This window comes from Diplotaxodon limnothrissa, linkage group LG16 (assembly GCF_057381915.1).
Source record: "Diplotaxodon limnothrissa isolate DT_005_m linkage group LG16, D_limnothrissa_male_GT1.1, whole genome shotgun sequence".
In the NCBI taxonomy this organism is placed as follows: Eukaryota; Metazoa; Chordata; class Actinopteri; order Cichliformes; family Cichlidae; genus Diplotaxodon; species Diplotaxodon limnothrissa.
In genome coordinates, this window is record NC_140611.1 from 3,676,970 (window position 1) to 3,703,965 (window position 26,996).

Below are 26,996 nucleotides of genomic sequence, written 5' to 3' on the forward strand. Positions count from 1 at the left end.
AGCAAACATGGTTAATTTTTTCCCTTTACCTTTGTTAGATCACATTTATGAATTAATGTGCTTCTCGTTTTTTTTGTTTTTTTTTTATAAAATGTTATAAAAAATGAATAAGTTATAATCAAGTGGAGTGAGTGGAAATACACAACATATTTACACGTGAAGCAATATGTTTTACAACTAAATGGGATCAGCTGCTCATCAATGGTGACATTAGGCCCAGGGATGTAAAACAGGGGGAGGTGGTGCATACACTTATTCCACACTGTCCTGATGGCAGCTAGCTTGTCTCTCTGCCGTCGAGCTGGTCTGTCGTCTCGGTTATCAAAACGGATAATCCTGGAAATTTTGTGGAAGTTTTCCAGAGACATTGATGCACGGAAAGGTTCGTGCCGGTTTCTGCATCCCACAGGGATTCTTTGGATTCCCCTTTGGACCTGAAAACTCCTGCAAGGATAAGAACCCCAAAGTAGGCCTTTGGGGTTCTTAGATGAATTTGGTCCATCTACTTCCACCTCTCTCCAAAAACACACCTTCCTTCTAGATTACTGCAATCCAGAATAATTTTCTGGATGGAATCTGGGATGAAAAGCTCAAATGAAGACTTGATGTCCTGCACATGAGTAACTGCCAGCTGTGTTGGCCCTGGCTTATCACAGTAGCAGCTCTGCAGGGTGGCTCATTTCTTGGGCAAGAAGACCATTCAATTTCACCAGTTATTGACATCCATATTTCTTCACTTGCTGTCTGGTGGGCTTGTTCTGGTCCTGGAGCTGGCAGCAGATGGGGTACTCGTCTTCGTTTTGTTACTAAATGGTGCTCAACCTCATCCTCTTCTTCAAAGTCACTGTCAGACTCTGAATTTTCAGAAATGTGAAATGTTCTGAAACCTCTTTGTCAACATCATCATCCGAAGCCCCTCTCTCTTCCAAAATCAATTGGATGGCCCTCGCAGCAGATAATCTTTTGCCATCTTGATCAGTTGTGATAAGGAACCACACTGGCAAAGTCTTATTTATAGTATTATGCCCCTAATTTGCAGGTGGGACAGGGTATGAGAAAATAAAATTTGGATCCCTCAAGAAAGAGGGTAAAATGTGCGGGAATGTCAGAGCAGACGGTGTTGATGGTTGAATTTTCAACAATGTTGCAACTTTGTGCGCGAGCAGGAGGGGAAGAAAACACTATCAGCAGCACCAGAAAGGAGGAAGACAGAGTATGGGAACACAGGACCTACACTTTCAACACTTTTATTAGACCTGGGTCCAGTGGACCCGAACACCTTGTATGTAATGTAAATGCGTGGGGGGAGGTACAGTATGAGGTCACTGAAAATTAGTTCAGATTTATGTTCTTCAGAGAAAATAAGCCAAAGCCAATGAATTTCAGGTTGAAAAAATAATTAATTGTTTAATTTTTCTTTTGAGAAAAACTGAAAACGGGTCTCACAGACCCGAACACCATACAAGGGTTAATAGTTTTTCTTTATTTTTACTACTTTCTACATCGTAAATGCAAACTGACGATATCAAATATATGAAGCAAGATATATTTAATTATGTAGCAAAGAAAAAAAAGATAAATAACTCTAAATATGTTTTATACTTCAGATTCCTGAGATTAGCCGCCCTTTGCTATGTTTTTTTTTTTTTTTGCCTGTCCCGTTTGGCTCTTTTGCCATCAGAATTGTTGTCTAAAGGCAAAGAAAGATGCCCAACGGATTTACTTTACCAAATTGACCATCCCAGCCTTGCCGTAATGGTCCATTTGATTCATCTTTTATTGTTTATTTTATTTTCACTTACTGAATACGGGACAGACTTGACTGGAGGAAAGAAGGGGAGAAAGAAAGAGGGAAAGAGAAACAGCTGAGAAGAGGGACGGGGGAGAAGGGCAAAAGACAAAAACCAACAGAACGGGCAGAAAAAAAAAGAAAAAGAAAAAAAATGCATATATCAATCACCTGGATCACCTGCTGAGAAAGAAAAAAGAAAACAAGCAGAAGAGAACAAGAGTAATAGAATAAACAACATCACAATGATATATGGGAATATGACAGTAAATACTAAATATTAAACATTATTGTGCAGCACATAAGATCAACAGAACACAGTGTGCTTTGAGGTAGGAGCCAAAAAGGGTGTAGTTTGTGGGTGTGATCACCCGTGTGTACACCTGTGAGCATGGACGCGCTTGTTTTTTGTTTTTTAAAAGGTTCCTTCATGTAATGATCTGCTAGAGGGTGTGGGGGGGCCACAGCCCCGTCCTCCAGGGCATGAAGCAGGTATGGAGGAGATCAAAACTCCAGACATCCAGAGGCCCCCAGAACACAAGACCAAGGAAGACCAACAGAGGGGCAGCCGCGCCACTGTCCCAGAAAGAGCTGAGGAGAGTCCCAGATGAGGGCTCACTCAGCAGCCGCGGAGCAGAAGCCAGGGGGGGTTGCAGTGACGCGCCCGTGAGCTCCGCCGGCAGCCAGCCGTGCCTGAGTGACCGAGCCCCAGGCCGAGAGGCCGGGGGCACCCCACCTCAGAAGTGGCCCGAGCGAGCCCCAGGCTCCAGGCCCCGATAAGCGGCCGCCAAGGAGTGAGCCGGTGTGTACCTGGACGCCCATCCCCAGACACAAAGAACCACCAACGCACCGATGTCTGAGGGAGTCCGCCACTGGCAGGGGAAGTGGTGGTAGGGGGAGATAGGCCTCCAAACCTTGGAGGGCCTGAGATGTCCCCAGAGAGGTGGCGTCTGATACCCAACCTGACATATAGACACAGACATACAGGCACACACAGATACAAACATCCATTCCCACCCTCATGCTCTCATATGCACTTACTCCACACTCAACCAACTTGGAGACAGACATAAAGAGACGCTGTACACACGATCACACTCCCCAAGCGTACTTTACAAACCGGGTCTAGGTACCCTTGCCCCTGGAGGGGGGAACTGCACCCAGACCCAGGTGGTGTTACCCTTTTCCCTGCGGTGGGGGGAGGCAGACCGCCCCGACTCCGCAGCAGCAGGGAGGCCCCACACTCCAGACCGCAGTCGGACAGCCAACTCCTCCTCCTAGCCCCCCCGCTCCAGCAGGCCGCAGAGAACGGGGGTGAGAGAAGACTCCAAACCTCCCTCCACCCGCTCATTGTAGTGTTGATGCATGTGTGTTCTAAGGTGCATTTAAAACCCAGGAGGGCATGGAGCTACCTGTCAGAGAGCAGCAGGTAAGCGCATAGCCCCTCCTGCTAGCCCTCTGGGGGTAGCCTCCTCTGCACCCTGGTGACATACCCCTACTCCAAGGTCCTGCATGTGTGGGTGGTTGTGGTGGAGTGGGAAGAGGGAGGCAGCTGGAGATGGGGAGGGAAGGAAGGGAGGGGCAAGTGACCCCACCCTGGGGCCAGCTCCCCCGCTGACCCCAGTAGGCACCCCCATACTCCGCGACCCGCCAGGGAAAGGGGGCCCAGGCCCATCCAGACCGGGGCCCAGTGGAGCAGCGCCTCCCGGGCCCTGTGGGGCCGGGAGGCGCTGCTGCACAGTCCACAGTGCACAGTCCACAGTGCACAGTCCACCCTGCTGCACAGTCCACCCAACCCCACCACAGAGAAAACTGCACCCACCCCACCATCCACTCATCTTCCAGACTACATAAGACAATAAACACCCAGGCTGAGATCTTCCTCCACCTCTCCTGTATCTCCCCCTCCTGCAGAGAGAGCTCCCGAAGAGAGGAAAGCTCCTGCAAGATGTGACAATCTCCGCCACCAGTTGAAGAGACCCCCAGGTGGCTCGATGCACCGGCGGCACCCTGCTCCAGGGCTGGGCCCCCATGCACCCACCCACCCACAACCCCGGCAACACACCAACCAGGACCCAAGCCCCCGAGGCCCGGCCCGGGCCCCAGCCCAGAGACGGTGCCCCCCCAGAACCTCACGCCCACCCAGGGGCAGACAGGCTACCAGGTCAGTAACCCATGTCCGTCAGCACAGACCCTCCCCTAGCCCCGCTGCACGCAGCCACGAGGAAACAGTCACCTGAGAGCCAACAGAGCCCCTAACCGAACATGACCGCTACCCCGGGTTGAGCCCCCCAAGGAAGATGCCTCCGGGGAACCCCCCGATGCTCTAAGCCTGTCCCTACCCCCACACCAATCACAACAGTGAAGGTGGGACCAAACTATGACCCCCCACCCCCACTAGGTGATGGAGCTGATCAAAGGAGCCCAGAGCAATTGATCTGATGTGGTGGCAGAGGCTGTATCAAGACTAATGTAATCTAATAGATAATTTCTATATTGGTTAGAATTAAGATTATTTTTATTTTTCCAGTTCATGAGGACTGTTTTCTTGGCTATGCATAGGGCAGTGAAAACCATATGGGCGATATTCTTTTCTGAAGTGACATTATCTAAGCTGCCCAACAAACACACTAAGGGGGAAGTTGGAATGTTACATTTCAGACACTTCGATAAGTCTTCACATATCTCGCGCCAAAACTTCTGAACTGGTGGACAGAACCAAAGAGCGTGGATATAATTGTCCGGTGAATTGGTTTGGCAGTGTGAGCAGTTGTTGGTAGACGTAAAGCCCATCTTGAACACCTGTATAGTGCACTCTATGTAATATTTTGTATTGAATTAATTGAAGACTGGGATTTCTAATTAGATGAAAGGTTTTTAAGCAAATCTGAGACCAGAAGTTTAGGTCTAAGTTAACTGATAAATCCGCTTCCCATTTTGCAATAGGAAGTGATATTGATTCATCTGTTTTAGAAAGCATTCTGTATATTTTGGATAGTAATTTGGGGGGTTTAAGAGTAAGAAATTGAACCACACTTGGTGGTGTTTGTAGTTCAACTTGACCCGGTTTAAATTTCTTTTTTACTATGGATTTAATTTGTTGATATTCTAAAAATCTTTTCTTGTTGATCCCATATTTTGTAACTAGTCCGTCGAATGAAATAAATTCTGTTCCTTCTAGTATATGTTCTAAATATTTGATTCCTTTATCACTCCAATCTGAAAAGTTTATCATATTATTGTTTTGTAATATGTCAGGGTTGTTCCAGATAGGTGTACGTTTGCATGGGATTAATGAAGACGCCGTCAATTTTAGAAACTCCCACCATGCTGTCAGAGAAGAGCTGATGTTGATGCTTTTAAAGCATTCATGTCGTTGGATGTTTGAGCTGATAAATGGTAGGTCTGAGATCTCTAGATTATTGCAAAGTGCTTGTTCTACATCTAGCCAAGGTTCATCTAAGAGGGTATGTTTTAGCCATCCTGAGATAAACTGAAGCCTGTTGGCTAAGAAGTAGTGCTGAAAGTTAGGCAGTTCTAGTCCTCCTTTATCCTTGGTCTTTTGTAGTGTTTTTAAGCTTATACGTGGGGGTTTATTTTTCCAAAGGAATTTGGACATACATGAATCTAGAGATCTGAACCAATCTTGTGGCGGTTTAGTTGGGATCATTGAGAATAAATAATTTATTTTTGGTAAGACCATCATTTTTATAGCGGCAACCCTTCCCATGAGTGATATGGGTAGACATTTCCATCTAGCCAGATCATCTTCTACCTTCTTTAAAAGTGGGATATGGTTTAATTTAGTTAGATCTGCAAGCTTGGGAGAAACATTAATACCTAAATATTTTATATTTCCCGATTGTAGTGGTGTAGAAGAGGAATTATGGAGGGAGCAATTAATCGGTAGGACTGTAGATTTTGACCAGTTAATTGAGTAATCTGATATTCTTGCAAAAGAGTTTATCAATTCAATCACCCCAGAGATATTGGTTTGTGAATTTTGGAGAAAGAGTAACACATCATCCACATAAAGGCTGATTTTATGTTCCACGTTCTTGCATTTTATGCCCTTAATTACTGAATTCTGTCTAAATGCTGCTGCTAGTGGTTCAATAAAAATTGCAAACAGTGAAGGGGAGAGTGGGCATCCCTGCCTGGTGCCCCTCAAGAGACAGAAGCTGGAGGATGTCTGGTCATTTGTTCTAACACAAGCTGTTGGGGAATTATATAATATTTTTAACCAGTTTATGAAAGAGGATCCAAAACCAAATTTGTGTAAAGTTGCAAATAGAAATTTCCAGTTAACTCTGTCGAATGCTTTTTCTGCGTCTAAAGAGAATATTGTAGTTTCTAGGTTTTTACTGTATGAGTAGTCTATCAAATTAAGTAATCTACGTGTATTTGTTGATGAGTGCCTACTGTTAAGGTTCAAAATATTGGGGATGGACACCAGAGGAAAAACCCACAATAACAACACTGGTCCGGTCGGGTTGAGTCAAACGATGATTTAATGATCACACACGTGGGAGATGGACACTGTATGCAGACAGTCTCAGATCTCGTCTCAAAAAACACATCACCATAGTTTTATGAAATCAGGGTATTAGAACGCCCCTTCATGCGTAGTGACAGGTGCAATACAATCAATGTTGACAATTTTATTTAACACAAAGAATAACATTGTCTCCTTCCCGAGGGCAGACGCTGACTGCCCCGGTCTCCTGGAACCGTCTGTACCCTGCTAAGACACAACATGGCAGCTACAAGGACTCTTTCATTTACTCAGACCATCAGTGTGTATTGCTCTAAATCAAGTATATAATATTAAATGAATATTGCTGGATCAGCTACTTCTACTTAAAACATATTAAAACATGACTAAGCACAAAATCACCAAGAATAACATCTTATAAGTGCTGTGTAAGCGCGTGCGGCCTTCCAAGCTCAACGCCTTTGCCCTCCATAGATCAGCCAGACTCGCGCTGGCTGTAGCTTTTAACCGTTAATTAACTTGAGCACAACTCTAGAATAAGCGACAAACTGCAATGTGTATGGAATGATCAGGGTTACATCTGCAATGGAAAATCATGTTATTATTCTGGTACCTGCAAGGAAAAAGATCAAACTGAAATTATAGCCATCACTGTAAATGCAAAAGATAATGTAAGGTCAAAAACTTCAATTTATGTTTAATGCAAAGCTGGTTATATACTTCTAATGAACTAATAATGCCATATTAAAATAATGAATGAAAATGAGAAAAACATCCCCTCCTTATTTTACACTACCTTTCATGAAACCAGTTTGGTCAGGATGAATTAAGAGGGGGGTTATTTTCTCCAGTCTCTTTGAGAGAGCTTTGCAGATTATTTTAAGGTCTACATTTATAAGGGATATTGGACGATAGCTTGAGGGATATACAGGGTCTTTGCCTGGTTTTAGCAGGAGATTAATGTTTGCAGAATTCATATTTGATGGAAGTCTGCCCTTTTCTTTAATTTCCAACAACGTTCTGTAGAAAACTGGTGCTAGAATCGACCAGAATTCTTTGTAGAATTCTGCAGGAAAGCCGTCTGGACCTGGAGCCTTATTATTGTGCATACTTATCAGGGCTTCCTGGAGTTCACCTGGTGTCAGTGGTGAATCCAGTGCCATTGCTTGAGTGTCCAATAATTTTGGAAGAGTTATGTTGTCCAAAAACTGATCAATTTCTTTTTTAGATGGGTTTATTTGTGGTGAATACAACGTTTTATAGAAATCCCTGAAAATGTTGTTTATTTGTATCGGTTCATATATTGTGTTCCCAGATGAATCTTGAACAGCACATATAGTTGTTTTTTATTTTTTTATTTTTTGCTGGTTTGCTAGAAATTGACCGGATTTATTACCATGTTCATAATTTTGTAGGCGTAGTCTTTGTACTAAGAATTTTGTTTTTTTATCAATTATCTCATTTAATTCTAGTTTTGTTTTGCGTATTTTGTTCAATGTTTCCTGATCTTGGTGGGACGCGTAGGCTTCTTCTAGTGATTTGATGTTTTTTTCTAATTCCTGAATATTTTTGTTTTCTTTTTTCTTTTTATGTGATGAGAAAGAAATTATTTTACCTCTCATCACAGCTTTCCCTGCTTCCCATAGAACAGAAGCTGATGTTTCGGGAGTGTCATTATAGTCTAAATATGAAGTCCACTCTTTTTTAAAATATTTAATAAAGTCTTCATCTTTAAGTAGTGATATATTAAATCTCCAGTTTTTTCTTGGCGTAGTATTATTCTTGTGCATTAGTGTTAAAGATACAGGACCATGATCGCTGACAGCTATAGGGTGAATCTCAGTGTCTGAAATGTCACACAGCAGTGAGCTGCTGACCAAAAAATAATCCAGACGAGAGTAGGAGTGATGGACATGTGAGAAAAAAGTATATTCCTTACTGGTGGGGTGAAGGGAGCGCCATGCATCGCAAAGACCAAAGTCCCTCATATACTGTTTGATTATATTTATGGACTGCCAATTACGCTGAGTTCCTGCTGTATTGAGCCTATCCATGTCTTCATTTAGTCCAAGGTTGAGGTCGCCTCCAAGAACAAGTGTGCCATCTAAGTGTTCAGAGAGTGCACTGAAAAAACCGTGAAAGAATGAGGGATCATCAACATTTGGACCATATACACTTGCAATACATAGCTTTTTATCCAGTATAGATAGTTTAATGATTAAGAATCTGCCCTCTGGATCTATAACTGTATCGAGTACTGTGAAATTAATATTTTTATGTATTAAAATTGCTGCTCCCCTTTGTCTAGAATTATAACAAGCTGAGAACACATTGGGAAACTCAGGTGTTTTAAGTTCATTCGAACCTGAGGTCTGTGGGTCTCTTGTAAAAGGACAACATCTGCCTGTAGTTTTTTGAGTTGGTTAAATATTTTTAACCTCTTTAACCGCCCTTTGCTATGTTGATAGCGCTGCAAACCCTCGGCCTTCTCTCAGTGAGCTTCATGATGAAATGGTTGAAATGGTTTCACCTCACAGGTGAGCCTGTCAAGGTTCATTGGTGGAGTTTGTTGCCTTCTTAATGACGTTGGGACCATCAGTTGTGTTGTGCAGCAGTCAGGTTGGTGCACAGCTGACAGGCCTGTTTGACAACTGTTAGAATTCATATTACGGCGAGAACCAATCAGCTGAGTAAAGAGAAACAACAGCCCATCATTGCTTTAAGAACTGAAGGTCAGTCAGTCGGAAAACTGCTAAAACTTTGAATGTGTCCCCAAGTACAGTCGCAAAAACCATCAAGACCACAATGAAACTGTCTGACATGAGGATGCCCCAGGAAAGGAAGACCAGGAGTCCCTCTGCTGCTGAGGATAAATACATCTGAGTCACCAGCCTCAGAAGTCACATTTTAACAGCAGCTCAGATCAGAGTCCAGATAAGGGATGGACATTAGACCAGTGGAAATCGGTGCTTTGGTCTGATGAGTCCACATTTGAGATCTTTTGTCACGGTCCCCGTGTCTCTCTGGTTGGCCCACGCTGGCTACAGGTTTTGTTGTTGTTAGTTTTAGTTTTTTGTCTCTCCTCCTCCTCTCTGCCTGGGTGGAGCTCATTACGGGCTCTCACTCTTGGCCCACGCACCCCTGTGGATGGTGTCCACCTGCGGCTGATCTGGCTGATTTCCCCAGCTGCTATTTAAGGCAGTGGCACAGAGCAGCTCACCGCTGGAACGACGAACCACCTGAGTTCGTGCTCGCGGCATATTCAAAGAAGAATCGCTTACACGTGTTTTATGTTGTGGAACTAACCTTTGACCTTCTGTCTGTAGATTCTGGACCGAATCACCGGACCTGTCCAAGTGGGGCAGTGTGTGGAGTGTTGGAGCGAGTGCGGCTGAAGAGGAGTGCGTGTGTGCGGAGGAGCGGTGGCGGTGACTGAGTGGAAGAGGAAGCGTGTGTGTGGATTCCCCCCCCCCCCTTCTCTCCCTGGAGCCCTGGACCCCCTCCCAACTCACTGTACATATATTTTGCACTAAGGTGATCCCTATTGTAAATAAATCCCCTTTTGTTTCCTTGAAAGAACTGTCTGCGCGTGGGTCCGTTCAGTAGCCATGACATCTTTGGTCCCACCTGTTCTGTGTGACGCAGACACATTTGAATATTTGTCCAAAATTGAAGGCACACTGAACCAGCATTGCTACCACAGCGTCCTCCAGCAACATGTCATCCCATATGGTTTTTAGTTGAACCATTATTTATTTTTCAACAGGACATTGACCCCAAACACATGTGCTTGGCTGTGTCAGGGCTATTTAACCAAGAAGGAGAGTGATGGAGTGCTGCGCCAAATGGCCTGGCCTCCACAGTTTGGGATGAGATGGACCACAGAGTGAAGACAAAAGGTCAGACAAGTGCTCAGCATCTCTGAGAACTCCTTCGCGATTTCTACCTCATGAAGCTCATCGAGAGAATGCTAAGTATGTGCAAATAGGTAAGCAAATGGTGGCTATTTTAAAAAAATCTAAAACGTGTTTTGAGTTATTTTACACTTTTTACTTTACCACGTAATGTCATACGTAATCATTCAGTGAGAATCTACAATGTAAATAGTCATAAAAATAAAATAAAAACCCCATTAAATGAAAATGTGCATCCAAACTTTTCACTGGTAGTGTACACACACACACACACACACACACACACACACACAGTCTCCTCTTGCCCTGTGATTATTTGTCATGTAAACAGGAGGAGATCAAACCATTAACCTTCCAGTTGTTAGATGGCATACTGCCTGAGCTACAGCCATCCCAGTGTACGCACTACAATAAAGAGACATAAAGATTTTAAAACATCAAGTACAGACAGTGGCTGCAGTGGATATTTTCCTTGTTTTTAACACTGGGTTTCACTTAAACACTTTTTTGTTTTCACGTTTACCTGGAGCTGGCTGATGGACCAGTAACAGCATGAGCATCCACAGCCCACAGACACCACATATTGTTGAAACGACCCTATCTGACAGCAGACTATTAGCAGGTAGACCAACTGTCTATAACTGCCCACAGTTTTCCTACCAGCTAACACCCCTGAACTAGAATTTAGTATAAGATGTCAGGAGATGTAAACACCGAGAAACGGGACAAAATAGCTATTAAAAAGGAACGGCAGTGGTTCGAGAGACCTGCTGTACCCATCACCAACCACTAGGTGTCGCCCTGACATAATTTTTTTCCGTGGACTGCTGAAATGTTTCTGCTTTAAAGATAGAGACTTATTTCAGTAGTAACATTAAAATCACAATAATTAAAAAAAAACAGTGAATGTGTGTGTGTGTGTGTGTGTGTGTGTGTGTGTGTGTGTCACGCTGTAAATTAAGAATTCCTCTTGGCATTACTGCTAAATGTTTCCCCCAACAAATTTCAATAAAAATGTCATTCTCCTTTGTTTCTAACTGCTACAATGTTTTTAGATCGTTTGCCATGAAATTAAAGGTAAATTATAATTTTAAAAAGACAGCTCCCTGAGGTTTCCTATACACGTGATTTTATTATTATTAATATTGGTGTTGTGGTTGTTAATAACAATAATAATAAGAACAATAATAACAGCCGAACATCGTACTTTTTTAATGTCCTGAGGTCTGACCGCCTGCTCCACTGTCCCGCTGTACAGGTTCAGAGACACCGGTGGGTGATCCGTGATACTTCCTTAGCGGATTATATAAAAACGGGTTTTCGCTTTTTGTAGTTTTAATGTTTCTTTTGATTTTGAGTTTAAATAGCAGCTCTAAGCAGATTATTGTGAAGCTAAAATCATGTACAAGTATATGTTTAATCAGGTGCAGCACAGATATCATTATTACCAGTTTATCAAATTAAACGCATTTCTTTTTTAGTCGATTTAAAAAAAAATAGAACTCAAAAATGAAAACACAGAAGTTCGGATTTTTTTCTTTCTTTTTAGCCAAACTGTATTTTTGTTACAGTTAGCAGATTATGTCATAGATACGTCAACGAATAAAATCTAAACATGCGTCTGTTCTTTTTGTGTTCATATAGATTCATTCGTTTTCATGTCCGTTCAACTCCGAGGGTTCTTGCGTTATTGCGTTTTCTGAGCCTGTCTCTTTCTGCAGTGTCACAATCATATTACTAAACCTTAAACTAGAGGATAAGGGAATTATTAGGAATCACAGGTCTGTGAGGAAAACAAGCAGCTCTAAATCATAACGCTTACTGACTGACGGAGATGAAAGCCAGAGATAAAGCAAATGATCGCAGCAGTAATGTAACTGTGAATGTTCAATGTAAAACATTTTCAATAATCAATATATAAAAATACGACTCATCATAGCTTGTTATAATAAGGCTTGTTATAACAACCAAATTATTATAACGATTATGAATTGCAAAATGATTCATAAACATTTTATAGTCGACGACATAGAGCCAAGTGAAGCGCTGTATTAGTTATTATCGGTATATTTAATGACACGACTGCTATGAAGTTTACTCATTATCCTACTAAAGGAACGAAGAAAAGGCAATAAGTAGTCAAGTTAAAGGAGACACAGGGTCTGGTTTGTAATCACACTATCAGTGTTTTTCTGTTGATAAAACCACAGCCTATTGGAGAATTGCTGCAGGAAGACTAAAGCCAATTAGGGCATCTTAGAATGTAAAACATTACATATCATTATTGTTATTATTAGTATTATTATTACTTCGTATAAGACATATAATCAGGCTTCATTTAATATGAATTATACCAATTAAGTTGTCCCTTCACACAACCTCTCAGTATTCCGCTGCACAGCAGCTTTTCTATTAACATCTTGGCAGGCGGCGTGCCTGTCTATTATGCGCATTTCTGGTATTCTATCGGCCCACTTTGCTCACACTTTGATGAAGTGTTTGGCAAGGCGACGTTGACGGAGACTTTGAAAGGCCTTTCTCTTGCAGCCAGGTGATGAACGTCCGGCCCATCAGGCGGAATAAAAAATAATTAAAACCTATAAATTATCCCTCGGCAGCTCCTCTCTCTCAGAAAGAGATAAGAGCGCGCTATTTCAGCGAAAACAACACGCGCTAACAATGGCCAGAAAGAAGGGGAAACAGCAGGTATGTGCGTGTGTTTTGATAGGTGGTGGTATCTAACCTGCAGCTGTGCGCAGTTAGATACCACCATTCAGAGCGAACGGGCGCATATGAAGATGTAGAAGGCGTGCGCTTTGGTTTGGATAAAACATGCTTGTAAGTGGGGAAGCAAACCCCCAAATGTCATCCTATCTATTTACGCTACGGCCCAATTAAAAGCATTTTTGTGTGCAGTCATGGCTCACGGTTTAACTGGGTCTGAGGCCCGCCTGTGTCTGTACAGTTCAAAGTAAAGTAGACGTGCGCAGTTGAATTTCATACAAAAACCAGCAGTAAACAGCCAGTATTCTTCCGTTCATCAGCTGTATAGATGTAACAGTACACCGTAACGAGACTGAAGGCGAGGAGCAGCGATAATCTCTTGTTTGGTTTCTCTGTGAAGCCTGCTCCCTGCGCCACAGCTCTCCACTTGGCTCAAAGACTCATGACATTATTGGACGTCGTCACACTCTGTTCCAAAGTGTCCCGGTCGGTGATTGGCCCGATACGTTTCATGCGCCTCTAGTTGTGTGTGTGTGTGTGTGTGTGTGTGTGTGTGTGTGTGTGTGTGTGTGTGTGTGTGTGTGTGGACTTTGTGAAGAGTGTCACACAGCGGTGAAAAGCTCTGGGTGTGTGGGAGTAGTGTGCAACAGCGACCACAGTCAGTCTTATAGTAAATCAACGACCATGACCCTCTGGAGCGCCTTTGCGCAGGGAGGATGCCCACAGTTTCCGAATAATGACAACAACCAGCACCATTCCGGTGAGAAAATAACTATGTTTTAGTTAGTAGTCATAATTTGGATACAAAATAAACTCACGCAGTGGAAGTGGATTAAGAGAACAGAAACCAGGTTCTTCAGAGAAGCACCGATGGAGGAGCAGCGGGATCTTAACAGCTCGGATAACAGCGAGGGGGAGAGCGTTTCCCCGTCTCCCAGCCTGCCCTCCCCGCCTATATTGCCTCTACAGGTCGCCCAACAGGCCCACAGAACCACCAACTTTTTCATTGACAACATTTTGAGACCGGACTTTGGCTGCAAGAAGGAGCACGGCCTTGGCCTGCGGGAGAGGGCGCAGACATCCGGTCGGGAGCGCGTCCACCCGGCGATCAGCAGGCCGAGTCTTCCAGGGACGCCGTGCCAGGACTCCAACTGCAGTACTGACAGTAGTTCGTCCTCTGCCTCCTCCGCTTCTTTGGCAAGTCCCAAAAAAAGCAACGTTAGCGGCGGAGGAGCCGCAGCCGCTCCCTCTACCGGTAACGGCCATGGCGTAAAAGCAGAGGGGAGAACTGGCACTGGGACCGGGGAAAATACCTCGTCTTCGCTGGTGGTGCTGAACGGCACCGCGGCGCCCACACCGGAGACGCAGCCACTGCTCTGGCCTGCCTGGGTTTACTGCACCCGATACTCGGACAGGCCCTCATCTGGTAAGGCAGTAGATTCGTGAAGAAATGCAACTGTGACCGTGCATAACTGAGGATTATTTCCACCCTAAACTCACTTAACATTTTATTCATCAAGACTTTTTTTAAACGTTAATATTCAACAGTTTCCATGCAACAAACGAAGAACAATTTTTCTAATAAAGTAAAGCACGAAATAAAGTTTTAGAACATTTTCAGACCTTCGTTTAAATGTTCTCAAAAAATGAAGCTGCACTGACTCGACTCAAATCTAATATCAAACCAAATCGTTTATTGGTTAGCAATACAATACTGGATATATGTTATTATAATGTTTGTATTGCCGCTTTGATTTATTTTTAAATCGTCTCAGGATTTCATGCCGCTCGACGCAGCACCACAATAATAAAAAAAACTCGATAAAGACAGAAAACAGTTTAAAATGCTGGTTCATGTATTTATTTATTTCGGTTCAAAAATAATATATATTTTACATTTATATATTTTGGGATGAAAATATAAAATTGTTCACTACACATCTGTAACACTTTGGTGTGTTTGACGTGGAGGTTTTCTGTGAATTTCTGTTTGTTTAAAGTTTCACTTGCAAAATAAAAAAATGATTAAATAAATAATCCTAAAAGCTATTTTAATTTAAATTCACGCGCATCAAAAAGCACAACCAGTGCTCGTGCGGCCTGTAAAAACTTCTCCCCGTTTTAGTCATAAACGGTATTTAGTCTTGTTAGATTTCCATAAGCAGTCGCTCAGCGTTGATCCTGGAGGATTAGAATTGTGTAGCTGACAACGGAACATATTTGACACTTTGGCTGATTCCAGGAGATATTGTCTTTCCACAAAAACCGGTGATGGCGTGTAATAGCTCCTGTGACCCGGTGTGTGAGCTGCCATCAGTAAGGTGGAATAAAACACAAAGGAACTGAAGGTAAATAAAGTCTTACAGCCTCGCGAGCCTGTTCGTCTTTACAGAGGACATTTTGAATTTATTAAGCGCGTGCTTAAATTTTTGCTAAAGAAACTATGCAGATGTAAATAGCTAGAAGACACGTGCACGTTCATTAATATATATTTGCGTGTGTGTGTGTGTGTGTGTGTGTGTGTGTGTGTGTGTGTGTGTGTGTGTGTGTGTGTGTGTGTGTGTGTGTGTGTGTGTGTGAGCCATATTATTTGTGACGTGGACTTCAGTATTTCAAAGCCAAACAAGTAAAGACATTTATTAATATTTTAAAAAGTCAATCGTACACCAGTCACTACACCAGAGGATTGTTCAAACCATAGTCTTTGTGCGGCATCTTGTTAATGAATTTAACTTTGTTCAGTGTGAACTGAAGCTTTCTGTTCCAACTGGCATTATTTGTTTTTGTCGTTTAAAAAGAAAAAGAGAAAAAGCAGTAAACGCGTGCTGTTCTATGCACACCATGATCTGGGCGGCCGAATATTCTAAAACATTTAAAAAAAAAAGGAAATCTTATTGTCGAATATTTAGATGACAGATTATTGTGTGAAAAACACCTAAACGTACGTGTGTTCGCAATGATGTCAGACAGGGGCTCAGGCTGCTGTAGTCATCCGTGTAGGCAGTAATCAGGAGTGTGTAAACGCGCTGATACTCTGAAGACACCACCACACAGACACGTGCCGCATAACGTTATTCTGTAAATTAAATAAAGAAATAATAATAATAATAATAATAATAATAATAATAACTATTATTAGTAGTAGTAGTAGTATCTGTCATGTATCCATAGCTTGCAGGCTGGATTACTTAGAACTCCAGCTTTGTTAGCGCGCTGTTGTTTTGCGCACGCTGCATATTTATGTTTCCGCTCTCTTCTTTCGCCCCTACTGCAGGCCCAAGGACACGGAAACTGAAAAAGTCAAAAAGCGGCAAAGAGGACAAACGGCCACGCACGGCCTTCACGGCCGAGCAGCTGCAGAGACTGAAGACAGAGTTCCAAGTGAATCGCTACATCACGGAGCAGCGGCGCCAGTCTCTGGCCCAGGAGCTCAACCTCAACGAGTCCCAGATCAAAATATGGTTTCAGAACAAAAGGGCCAAGATCAAAAAGGCCAGTGGCTTCAAGAACGGGCTGGCCCTTCAGCTGATGGCGCAGGGACTTTACAACCATTCCACCACCACCATCCAGGAGGACAAGGAGGACAGCGACTGATGAACACGACTTCCTGCTTACACTCACGCTGTACATTGTAAATAATAATATCTAATTTAACGTGGAGGATGGGGGACCGAGCTAGTGTCCTCTTCCTCGTCTCCTCCTCTTCAGAAGTGACTCTAGAGCAGAAGATTCGAGCAGACTGACCTGCCACCGCCAAACCAAAGATTTTATTGAGAAATAGACACTTTCAGAAACGTTAATAAGCAGCAGCACCCTTGATGTTAGACTGAAGTGTACCCTCACCCATCCATTCCTCCTCACAGCCATAACAGGCGCACACCAGCTGATGTTCTGGGGCATTTTTACTTTACTAATGGTAGTTGCTTTCGTTCTGGAACGCGCTGCTGACCACTTCCAACAGCCATACGAGTACTTTACTAATCCTGCGGTCAGTTTGAATAAGGTTCAACACACAGTTTGAGTACCAAATGTGAACAACGTGGTTCTGTCATTTCAAAAGACACAAGAAATCCCTTTGAATTTGTTAGGAACGTCTCATGCAATCTGTTACAGTGAAAACACATGTGGGATCTGATCTAAATAGAGGATTCTGTATGATGCCCTTTGAGAAACCACACGGAAAATATAAAAACAGTATTATAAATAATAACTTAAAATTGTAATTGCTGAGAGAAAGCCTCGATAAAAGCCCATCGTTAATATTTTGTTAATATTTTATTGGTACAGCAGCACATAAAACGTGTTGTGGTCCTTTTCACTTTCAGACATACACGCTAAAACTGAAACAACAACGCCTTCACACAAACACAACATCTGCAGCTTTGCCACACTCTCTGTTTTTGTGCCACTTCTTTTATCTAATCGGCCGATCAATAAAAAGAAATAAACAAACGAACAAAGAAATTTAAAATCAAATCAAATGAACGTGTGAGCTGTACTGCATTTTCATAACGTCACCGTGTGTGTGTGCACCTGCAGCGGTTTCTTAGTCGAAATTGTGTAATTGTGTTTTCTGAGCTTAATGTCTCTTAAACGGACCCAAGGATTACTACAGCGCTTCTGTGCGTCATTTCCTCTGGTGCAAAGCGGCCTGAGACACTCGGCAAACAGCATCGCACTATTTGAAATACATCTTGAAATACATTATGTACAATTTCAAATAAACACTTTTATATTGGAACTGACCCAGTTGTGTGTGTGTGTGTGTGTGTGTGTGTGTGTGTGTGTGTGTGTGTGTGTGTGTAACTGAATATTCAATTAATAAAATAAAATGGAGGTGAGGCTGTCTGCGGAGAAGCTGGGGGTAAGGGGACGTCGCAGCTCATTGGTTCAAGTGAGTGGGGACAACTGAATCCATATTCATAGGTCTTTGGAAAGGAGGTGAATTTACACTGCAAGACGCATCGCTATCACGCCGTTCAAAGCGTTACAGAGCATGAAATTGCCTCTCCGTCTTTCTGTGATCACCCATTTCATCAGCCGGCTCTCTGCACAGCCTTAAACAAAAATACCAAGGTGCTGAAGGTAAACGCAGTGTGAGTCCGCCTGTGTGTGTGTCTCCGAGAGACAACCAGCAAATCGACAGGTCAAGGCACGGCCTACAAGCAACACTAAAATAACACAGAAAGGCACAAATCAAGCAGGTGAGAGAGGGAGGGCGTATCTGATTTTTTTTTTTCATGCAAATGGTTAAAAATTATAAAAGAAAATGAATATTTCAATTCATATTCCCTACATTTAATTAGTTGGTGCGTTTCTTTATCATTTGAGCAGCCTGATCGGGTTTTACTAAATACAATCCATGTAAAACCAAAAACACTCGAATAATCTTTGGTTTGGTTTGTTTTTAGATAAATTCTTTCTTGTATTATTTTTGGAGTATATTTAAAAATCACGAAATAAAGAAACTGTAAAGTTTTCTCGTTTTTATACAAGCTACATTTACAGACTATCGCTCCAGATGATTTCTTTCACAAGATAAAAAGTGTTTGTTTAAAATAAATAAATGTAACCTTCGGCCGGCATAATCTCTTTCTTCACTCTCCATCCAGCTATTGTTTTCATCCAAAGAAATGTGTTCTTCATTCTGTCAGCTAAGTAGAACAGATAAATGACCTCCGGTTAATCTGACAAGTAAAATGAACCATAATCCCTTTTTGTTTGGAGGAAAGGGGGCTTTGTTAGACCTTAGAGAAATATATAAACATAAACACCTTAGATCTGCGTTATCAGCTACTGATAGAAGTCCACTGTGTAATTAGTTTGGACTAAATTAAACAGAATGAGTATCTTGGAGAGGAAACCAGTTATTTCCTGTAGCCTGGAGGTCATCTGTCATCTGGAGCTTCATAGTTAACCTATGGTTGCCTCTTGCAGAGCCTGTCCAATGAAAGCACTCCTTACTCCTTATAAAAGAAAAAAAAGAAAGAAAGCAGAGGGTAACAGCAGGCTGAGATCAATTTGTCAAAATCAAACGTAGATGTTGTGACAAGTTGTATGGCCCTCTGCCTGTACCTGTTTTCTTCCACTCTTCTGCTGTTGCTGCTGCCAGCCTCAGAGGAAGAGGAGGGGAAGAGGATTCTTATACAGGCCTTTGGAATATCTATACCTATGTGTGTGTGTGTGTGTGTGTGTGTGTGTGTGTGTGTGTGTGTGTGTGTGTGTGTGTGTGTGTGTGTGTGTGTGTGTGTGTGTGTGTGTGTGTGTGTGTGTGTGTGTGAGGGAGACTGGTAAAGATGCAGTGACTGAAGAGTGCAACCAAACAGCTGGTCCTGCGGCTACAGGAACAGCTTTCATTTACATGCAAATGAAGGTAATAAAGAAAGACTCCCTGCTGATATAGAACTTTATGAATGTATATTATTAGTACTGTTGTTGTTACTATCATCATCATCATCATCATCATCATCATCATTATTATTGTTGTTGTTGTTAATAATAATAATAATAATAATAATAATAATAATAATAATAATAATAATAATAATAATAATAATAACTTTTCTTGAATAGAACAGTAGGAATCTTTGATAATCTGCTCTGTGAGCAGCAAAAAAAATTGAAAGTCCTCATTTCTTAGAACAAAAAGTGCACACAGCAAACCCAAAACTTCAAAAAAATGGAAAATTCCAAATCAGCAGATTGATGTAAACACCTGCTATGATCCCGTGGTAATTAAAGAACTTAATTACATTTCAAGTCATAAAATGATCAAATTTAAAACCTTCTTAGTAAACAAAAAACTTTCTTGAGGAAGTGACTGAAGAAAAGAAAAGGTGTTAACAAGTGATACATTAAATTTGAACACACGTGGATTACCATGGTGTCTAATTTATTTGAATTTACAGGAATGCAATTCATGGCCAACATTTTTTGTGCTGAAATTCAAAATCTTCACATTAAAATTTGGGGAAAAAATCCCCCACACGGTTATACCAACACACATGCAAAGGCTTTATGTATGTGTCTCAACACAAACATACACAGTGGTGTGCAGACTTGAACTCTGCATGTCTCTCTCTGTCTACAGTCTGTCAACAAGTGAACTGTGAGAGCCAGCAAAACAGTTGTGGCACAAATGGCCACGGTTGTTTTATCATGGGTGAGTAACAAAAGTGGCATTGAGTTGTACAGGCCTCCCACACTGTTACTGAACACTCTGTGTGTGCGTGTGTGTGTGTGTGTGTGTGTGTGTGTGTGTGTGTGTGTGTGTGTGTGTGTGTGTGTGTGTGTGCGTGCTAAGATCCATAACTCATACATGGATTAACTGTTGGATGTTAGATGTATGTGTGCATGTGTGTGCCCATCTGCCAGGAAGAATTTGTTCGATAAGGATTACTCAGTCATTAAATGTCACATGTTGACTGCTCACCTCTGATACTCGAGATTGTTTCACACAGACAGGGGCGAGTGAAATGTTGGGTTATATTCTGTGATAAGATAGAACATTTACCAGCAATAAGCCGATATATTCAACAAAGAAGGACTAGAACAGATAATCTGTAAACCAACACAACAATATCTAAATTTATTTATGTTATGATTATTATTTTAGGAAGGTTACAGTTAATTTTGCACATTGTGTTAAAAAAACAACCAAACACCTAAACACACTTTCTTAAAATGGCAAAACACAGAGTACAAGAAGAAAGCTGTGTGTGCCCCCCCCCCCCCGGTCACTGTGCAGTGGCACAGTGACCGGGGGGCAAAAAGCAACTCAGTAAATGATTTGGTAAAAGGAACAGAAAACAATGATATAAAGTTATTAGAAACAAACTGATAAACAATGAGATATGACGAAAGATGCTTTTCTTATATTTCACACAATTCCTCTGTGTACTCTGGTGTATTCTGGCCGTCTGGAAATTAATGAAGCTGGAATGAAAAGGTGTCTTTGTTGCATACATGGACACAAACTGTACTTTGGCAGTAAGAATTTGAATCCAGTAGAACTGAAATCCACATATTTATTTCCCACAGATCCGTGACAGGCCTTAGACTTAACCAGAAATGGTGGTTTGTTACAGTGGCATGTTTGTTAACCAGCTCATCATCTTTCTCTAAACATGGTGTTGATGCCTAACACTAACCAAAGAGCAAAGACAACAAAACCAAAAGAAAGACGTTTAAACATGTTGTCATCGTGTAACTGAATTATCAGCACAACTTCACTTGTGTCTTTTGTATGATTGTGCTGTGTTTCTTTGTGTGTGTGTTAGGGCTGGACTCTCATCACACCTGTGAAGTTTGGTAGAGACTGAGTATTGTGTCTTTGAGTTACAACAGTTTCGTGCTTCACGGTGATTGATCAAAACTCGGAGTGTTGCTATGCCATTTAGTTTTCATGAAAACTCTTTAGGATCCATTAAGTGAAGATCGTGTTGAGCTCATGAAATCCCTCAGTGTTTGTTAAGGTATGAGGCCTGAAATTAGCAGAAAATGTGGCCAAAATTACACATTAAATTCAAAATGGCAGACTTCCTGTTGGGTTGAGGATGAGACTTTTATTGTATATCTTGATATCTGACATTAGGATGCAAAGTTTCAAACGCATAGATGAAAAAGTGCAGGGACTCCTTTAAAATTTCATAGGTGGCATTGTGGAGCCATTTTGCAATATTCAATGAAAAGGGCTAGAAAACAGGAAAGCCTTCATCACATTTGAGAGTCTGCCAGGTTTGACGACTTTTCAAGCTTTCCAAGCTCTGTGAAAACTACTTCCTGATGATGGCGAATCGCTATTCTACATGGGTGCGCCGTTAAATGAAAGCTCACATTTTCACACTGAAGCATCATCAATTTCTGATGTTTATTCAGACAGCTTTTGAGGTGTATGGGGTCAACCTGGGAGGAGCAGTACATCGAAGTATAAAACATCACATTTCCTTACAACTAGGTGGCGCTGTAGCTTTTGCTTACAATGAACATAAGCTGTTCAGAGTCTGACTCTCGTCATGCCTTTAAAGTTTGGGAGAAACTGGACAAGGTGTCGTAGAGTTATAGCAATTTCGTGCCTCATGGCAAAACATAAAAATTCGCAATGTTGCCAAGGTTACACGCTTAGATGAAAACTCAGTTTTCCTTGTAGTGTAAGACCAACTCGAAATTTGAGGTTGCTGAGGTCAGCTGCCTTGAAACTGTACCCCCAAAGTGTAAAACATTACATTTCCTGTTCCCACTAGGTGGCGCTGTGAACACTGTACAATATTGCAGTTAATATGTATTTGGGGGCGGAGCCTGATGACATGTGAGACCTTTGGTTCAGACTGGACAAAATATGTCAGCCAATTAAAATTTCACAGCAAATGATCAAAATTCCCCCACAAACAAACTCTTCAACGAAAACTCAAAAGCTCAGCAGTTTAATGTTGCCCACGTCAAAATATGAATCTGATAAATGATCCATTAACATCCTGAGGAGTTCAAAAAGTATTCACTGGACCCGATGCATGTGCAAAATTCAATACTTCATTAGTGTTTGAGCATGCTAAGGCCTTCAAAAAGGAGATTGAAGATGATATTAAACAGATCACTTGTAATAGGGCCTTCACACTTTTAGTGCTCGGGCCCTAAAAGCTTAAAACTTTTAAGCTACCAGCCAGCCATCAAAGCTAGCCGGCCCACCTCCTCCCAGGGTCTGTTTGTTCCCAAATATAGCATACAAACAGTGTATTTACATGGTTTCCTTCTGCAGCTCCTCAAATATAACTGCCATTCAAGGGTCTGAACTTGGATCTCTTCATATCCCCACCCCATGCTGCAGTGATGCCAATTGAGTTAAGCCAGCAGGCAAATGAGGTTCAAACCAAAGAAAGTCTCAAAAGTATTATTTCAGTAGTTTGTGCAGTGGTTGCTAAATGCTTCAGTTTGTGAACAAATGTCTCAACACACATATCAGTTCACTGACAGTGTTGCCTTTAAATTACAATTGATTATATGCATAATATTCTTCCCCCAGTGCACCATCTATCACTTGACATTGTTTTTCATGACAGTCTATATTATTAAAAAACATATTGTGGCCACATAACAGTGAGGGTCAGGAAGCATAAGCGCATGCATTTGTCTGGTCATTTCTGTAATCTTTAATTACACAAGACTGGAAATTCAGCCATGTAATCCACAAGACACTCTCAGCTCTCACACAGTAACAGAACAGAATACCAAAACACACCAGCATTTCGTTTTCTGAGCAGAGCGGTAAAAGTCCTCGGCATCTTCTGAACATCCGCTGTAAAAGGTTAAAGAAGTAGTAAAAATGACAACGCTGACATTTCCCCGAATCCTCTGTTTGCAATCGCTGTTATCAACAATTGACAAACAAAATGGCAGCAGTGCTTACTGCGTATGTGTCTGAGCAAACAAGGACTCTGCACCAACAGACTACATTACACTTTGGAAGATTTTACCCCAGGAATTTATTAATGCTGTTTTTTAATGACATAACACAGATGTACACAAACTAAAAAAACTAAAAAACAAAATGGTAAATGGTCGGTATTTGTATAGCGCTTCACTCATCCCTAAGGACCCCAAAGCGCTTTACATATCCAGTCATCCACCCATTCACACACTGGTGATGGCAGCTACATTGTAGCCACAGCCACCCTAGGGCGCACTGACAGAGGCGAGGCTGCCGGACACTGGCACCACCGGGCCCTCTGACCACCACCAGTAGGCAACGGGTGAAGTGTCTTGCCCAAGGACACAACATCAAAAATAATAACACTAATATTAATACTACTACTAATATTAATAATAAATAACAATAGTAATAAAATACAATGTTAATGTGTTCTTTATCATTTCAGAAGCATTAAATGTAAGACTTTTGGTATTGGCTCTCAGTCAATAAACACACTAGACAGATTAGAAATTGAACCATAAAAATTCATATTTACAAACTTTTTGGCAAGTCTTCAAGCCTATTTTTGCATCAGTTATTGTGCAACAGAAAGTCAAAAATACATCTGCATGTCATAATTTGCAAAGATAATTAGATGAATCATTAAAAAATAATATCAAATGCAGGTTCTCAGAGAAAGCCTAAATCTGACATCAACAATGTATCCTGAAAAAACAATTATGTGATTTACACATGAATAGCATATTTTATTTACTGGAAGATCGACTAAATAATAACAACAATGTATCACAATACAGCAATTAGCAATGAAATTTTATTTGTTCTAGATTTTAATCTCACTGCAATTTTCAATTCTCAGTCCTGTCCTGGAACCAAAATTGAGAGTATACATAAATATTATATGATGCATACTCTGATGCAACAATATGGAAGAATATACAATTTAATAATTAAACATAATTTAAGGAAGATAGGTGACTTGTATACTATAATTGTGCATATTCATAAATAAGTAGAAATGCACTCAATATTTAATAATAATAATAATAATGGATTGCATTTATATAGCGCTTTTTGGGACCCCTCAAAGCGCTTTACAATTCCACTATTCATTCACTCTCACATTCACACACTGGTGGAGGCAGCTACAGTTGTAGCCACAGCTGCCCTGGGGCAGATACTTGTAACAAATGTAGCCTATTTCTCAGTTTAACTGATTTACAACATTAAAAAGTCAACTCAATTTTTATAATGACCCTGAGCACTGGCCACAAAACAAGTTCTTGAACACTGCACTAATAAATATTGTTATACTAAGGAAAGGGTCACGCGACTAGACGTGTAGCACACATAATCAAAACGGTTACTTATAGTGAAAGAACCCATGGAGAATTATTCCATTTTACAATTTTTTGGCCAGTTGCATCAATCTCATTTATAATTTCATTAATGATTTTCTCTTACTTCTGTCATTATGTCCAGAACACAACATTTTGTTGCTAAAAAGTCAGATTTGAAAGCAAAACCGGGCTGAGACATAGTGGTCAGTCTTCCTGTGCAGGCTCATCGTATCCATCTTTCTCTCCTCTCCTTCCTCTGTCTGTGTGTGGAGGTGTGGATATGTGTGCGGATTACCCACATCTTCTGTGGCAGGGGTGGGTCTCCCTCTGCTTCCTGCCTTTCAGTCTAGCATACCTGTGATAATTAACTCACCTGTTAACAATCCTGGATCCTGGCTGCTGTTTAAGGAGAAAAAATACCTTCTGTTACATATTCCCTATTTATGAGGAATGATCCCTGTTTGCCAGGGCGTGTGGACACTTCTTCAACACACTCCGACTTGCCTGGTTATGCCCCACAGCTTATATATAAAAAAGCTGTACAGATGTGAAATCACTGGTTGCTTGATCTCCACTTACTGTCGGGTGATGTGTGTTTGCTTTACACAGTGTACAGTGTCTTTCCATGACCTTCGTGGTGGGGAGCCTGTCGGTTGAAGAGCCCGCTACTCTTCACACTGTTGCTCAGATCCTCACTGATGTTGATGTCCAGGAATCTGAAGCAGATGACTCTCTCCACCTCTGCCCCTTTGATGTGGATGGGGGTGTGGCCTCCTCTCTGCAGTCTCCTGTAATCCACGAGGAGCTCCTTGGTTTTGCTGACGTTAAGCAGCAGGCTGTTGTTGCGGCACCATGATGTCAGGGCTCTCACCTCTGCCCTGTATGTCATCTCATCTCCATCAGAAATGCAGCCGATAATGGTGGTGTCATCTGCAAATTTGATGATGGTGTTGCAGCTGTGTGTTGCTGTACAGTGGTGGGTGAACAGGGTGTACAGCAGGGGGCTGAGCACACATCCCTGGGGGGCACCTGTGCTGAGGGTGAGTGTGGATGAGGTCCTGGAGCCCAGGACTCCAGAGCCGCAAATAGGCTACATTTGTTACAAGTATCATTACTGCTAAGGGAGGCTGAGGAGCAACTGCATCTGACACAATGAGCAGGAAAGTGCAGGAGGGACAGGTGAAGAGGCCATGCTGCTAGCGAGTTGGCTACGAGCTAAGTTAAGCTAGTGAAACCCTAAAGACACAGTAAGTGAAAACTGTGACCGTAAATTAGCGAGAGAACATGCAGAGATTGTGCTTCAGATGAAGCATGTGAAGATTACACTATGAAATAAGAAGTTATCTATAAGTTTTTAATTAAACTGCTACACAAAAACACCACTGTGTGTTGGAACAGTAGCAGGAAGTGATACTCTAACGCAGAGAGAGTGAACACCAAGTGACAGAACCACCAATGTCATCTGGCAGGGCCTGGATTGGGTTGGCATGTAAGTCCATAACTTAAGGCCCCCACATTAGCTAAGCTGCGATGTAAGGAAGTTTCGGTGGGGCTAACCGAAGTGTGATAAACTGGGATGAAGAATTGTTGAATATTAATAGTAGCATATGGAGGTTGGGTAACGATCAATAGTTTGGCAAGTCCTGAAGTTCTGAGGTGTCATAATGTGTCTATAAGTACAGACTCAGACAGAGAGAGATATGTAAAGACAGTGGCTGCATTCATCCCAGGAGTTCAAGTTACAACTGAGAGGAATTTTGGGAATTAAGCTCAGTGCAGACCGTAGCTAACATTTTTAACACCAGGATTGTGTGTGGTCCCTGCTGAACATGTGCATGCGTGTGAGAAATGCATTGCATGTGTCTGAAGGTGTACCTGTGTATTTGATGGAGGGAATTTGAGTGAAGAAGTGTAGTAGTGGTCTTTTTGGCTGTAAGCATCTCATATGGTGATGGTCTTGTATACTAAATGATCTCCCACCCATTCAAGCTGTTTTTCAATGCTTTCTCTGCATGACAGCTTTGTCTGTAATATTCACACTTATTCATACTTCGATTGTTGTACTGGAGAGCAACTCGGGGGTGTTATCTTGACCAAAGATATTTGGCATACAGACTGAAGCAGCTAGTGTTTGAACCACCAGCTTTCCAATTAGTAGCTGACCTGCCCTTACCTCCTGAGCTGCAGCCACCCCAATTATCATCCCAGTTACTTTCAGTTACAGAAACAATTGGAAATGCTAAAAAACGTAGCGCTAGTGAAAAAACAGAAATGCAGAGACGTTGTTGCCTTTTATTGTCACTTATCT

General features: G+C 41.9%; 1 protein-coding gene across 2 annotated transcripts; it reads left to right on the forward strand.

The window, feature by feature from the left end:
• The first annotated feature begins 13,789 nt into the window (after positions 1 to 13,789).
• en1a (engrailed homeobox 1a) lies at positions 13,790 to 16,516 on the forward strand. 2 transcript variants are annotated; one of them, XM_085374506.1, is made up of 3 exons: positions 13,793 to 14,123; positions 14,157 to 14,348; positions 16,197 to 16,516. In XM_085374506.1, exons 1-3 carry the CDS (start codon positions 13,793 to 13,795, stop codon positions 16,514 to 16,516), a joined length of 843 nt encoding a protein of 280 aa, XP_085230632.1. The 2 variants fall into 2 exon arrangements, with proteins under 2 accessions (XP_085230633.1, XP_085230632.1); XM_085374507.1 differs by having other exon boundaries at positions 13,790 to 14,348.
• Positions 16,517 to 26,996: the final 10,480 nt, after the last annotated feature.

What these genes read in the sequence shown, in the direction of transcription:
- en1a (XM_085374507.1), top strand. Translation starts at nt 13,793, where the DNA reads ATGGAGGAGCAGCGGGATCTTAACAGCTCGGATAACAGCGAGGGGGAG. An exon ending in CTCGGACAGGCCCTCATCTG is followed by an intron (nt 14,349 to 16,196) that starts GTAAGGCAGTAG and finishes CCCCTACTGCAG; the next exon opens with GCCCAAGGACACGGAAACTG.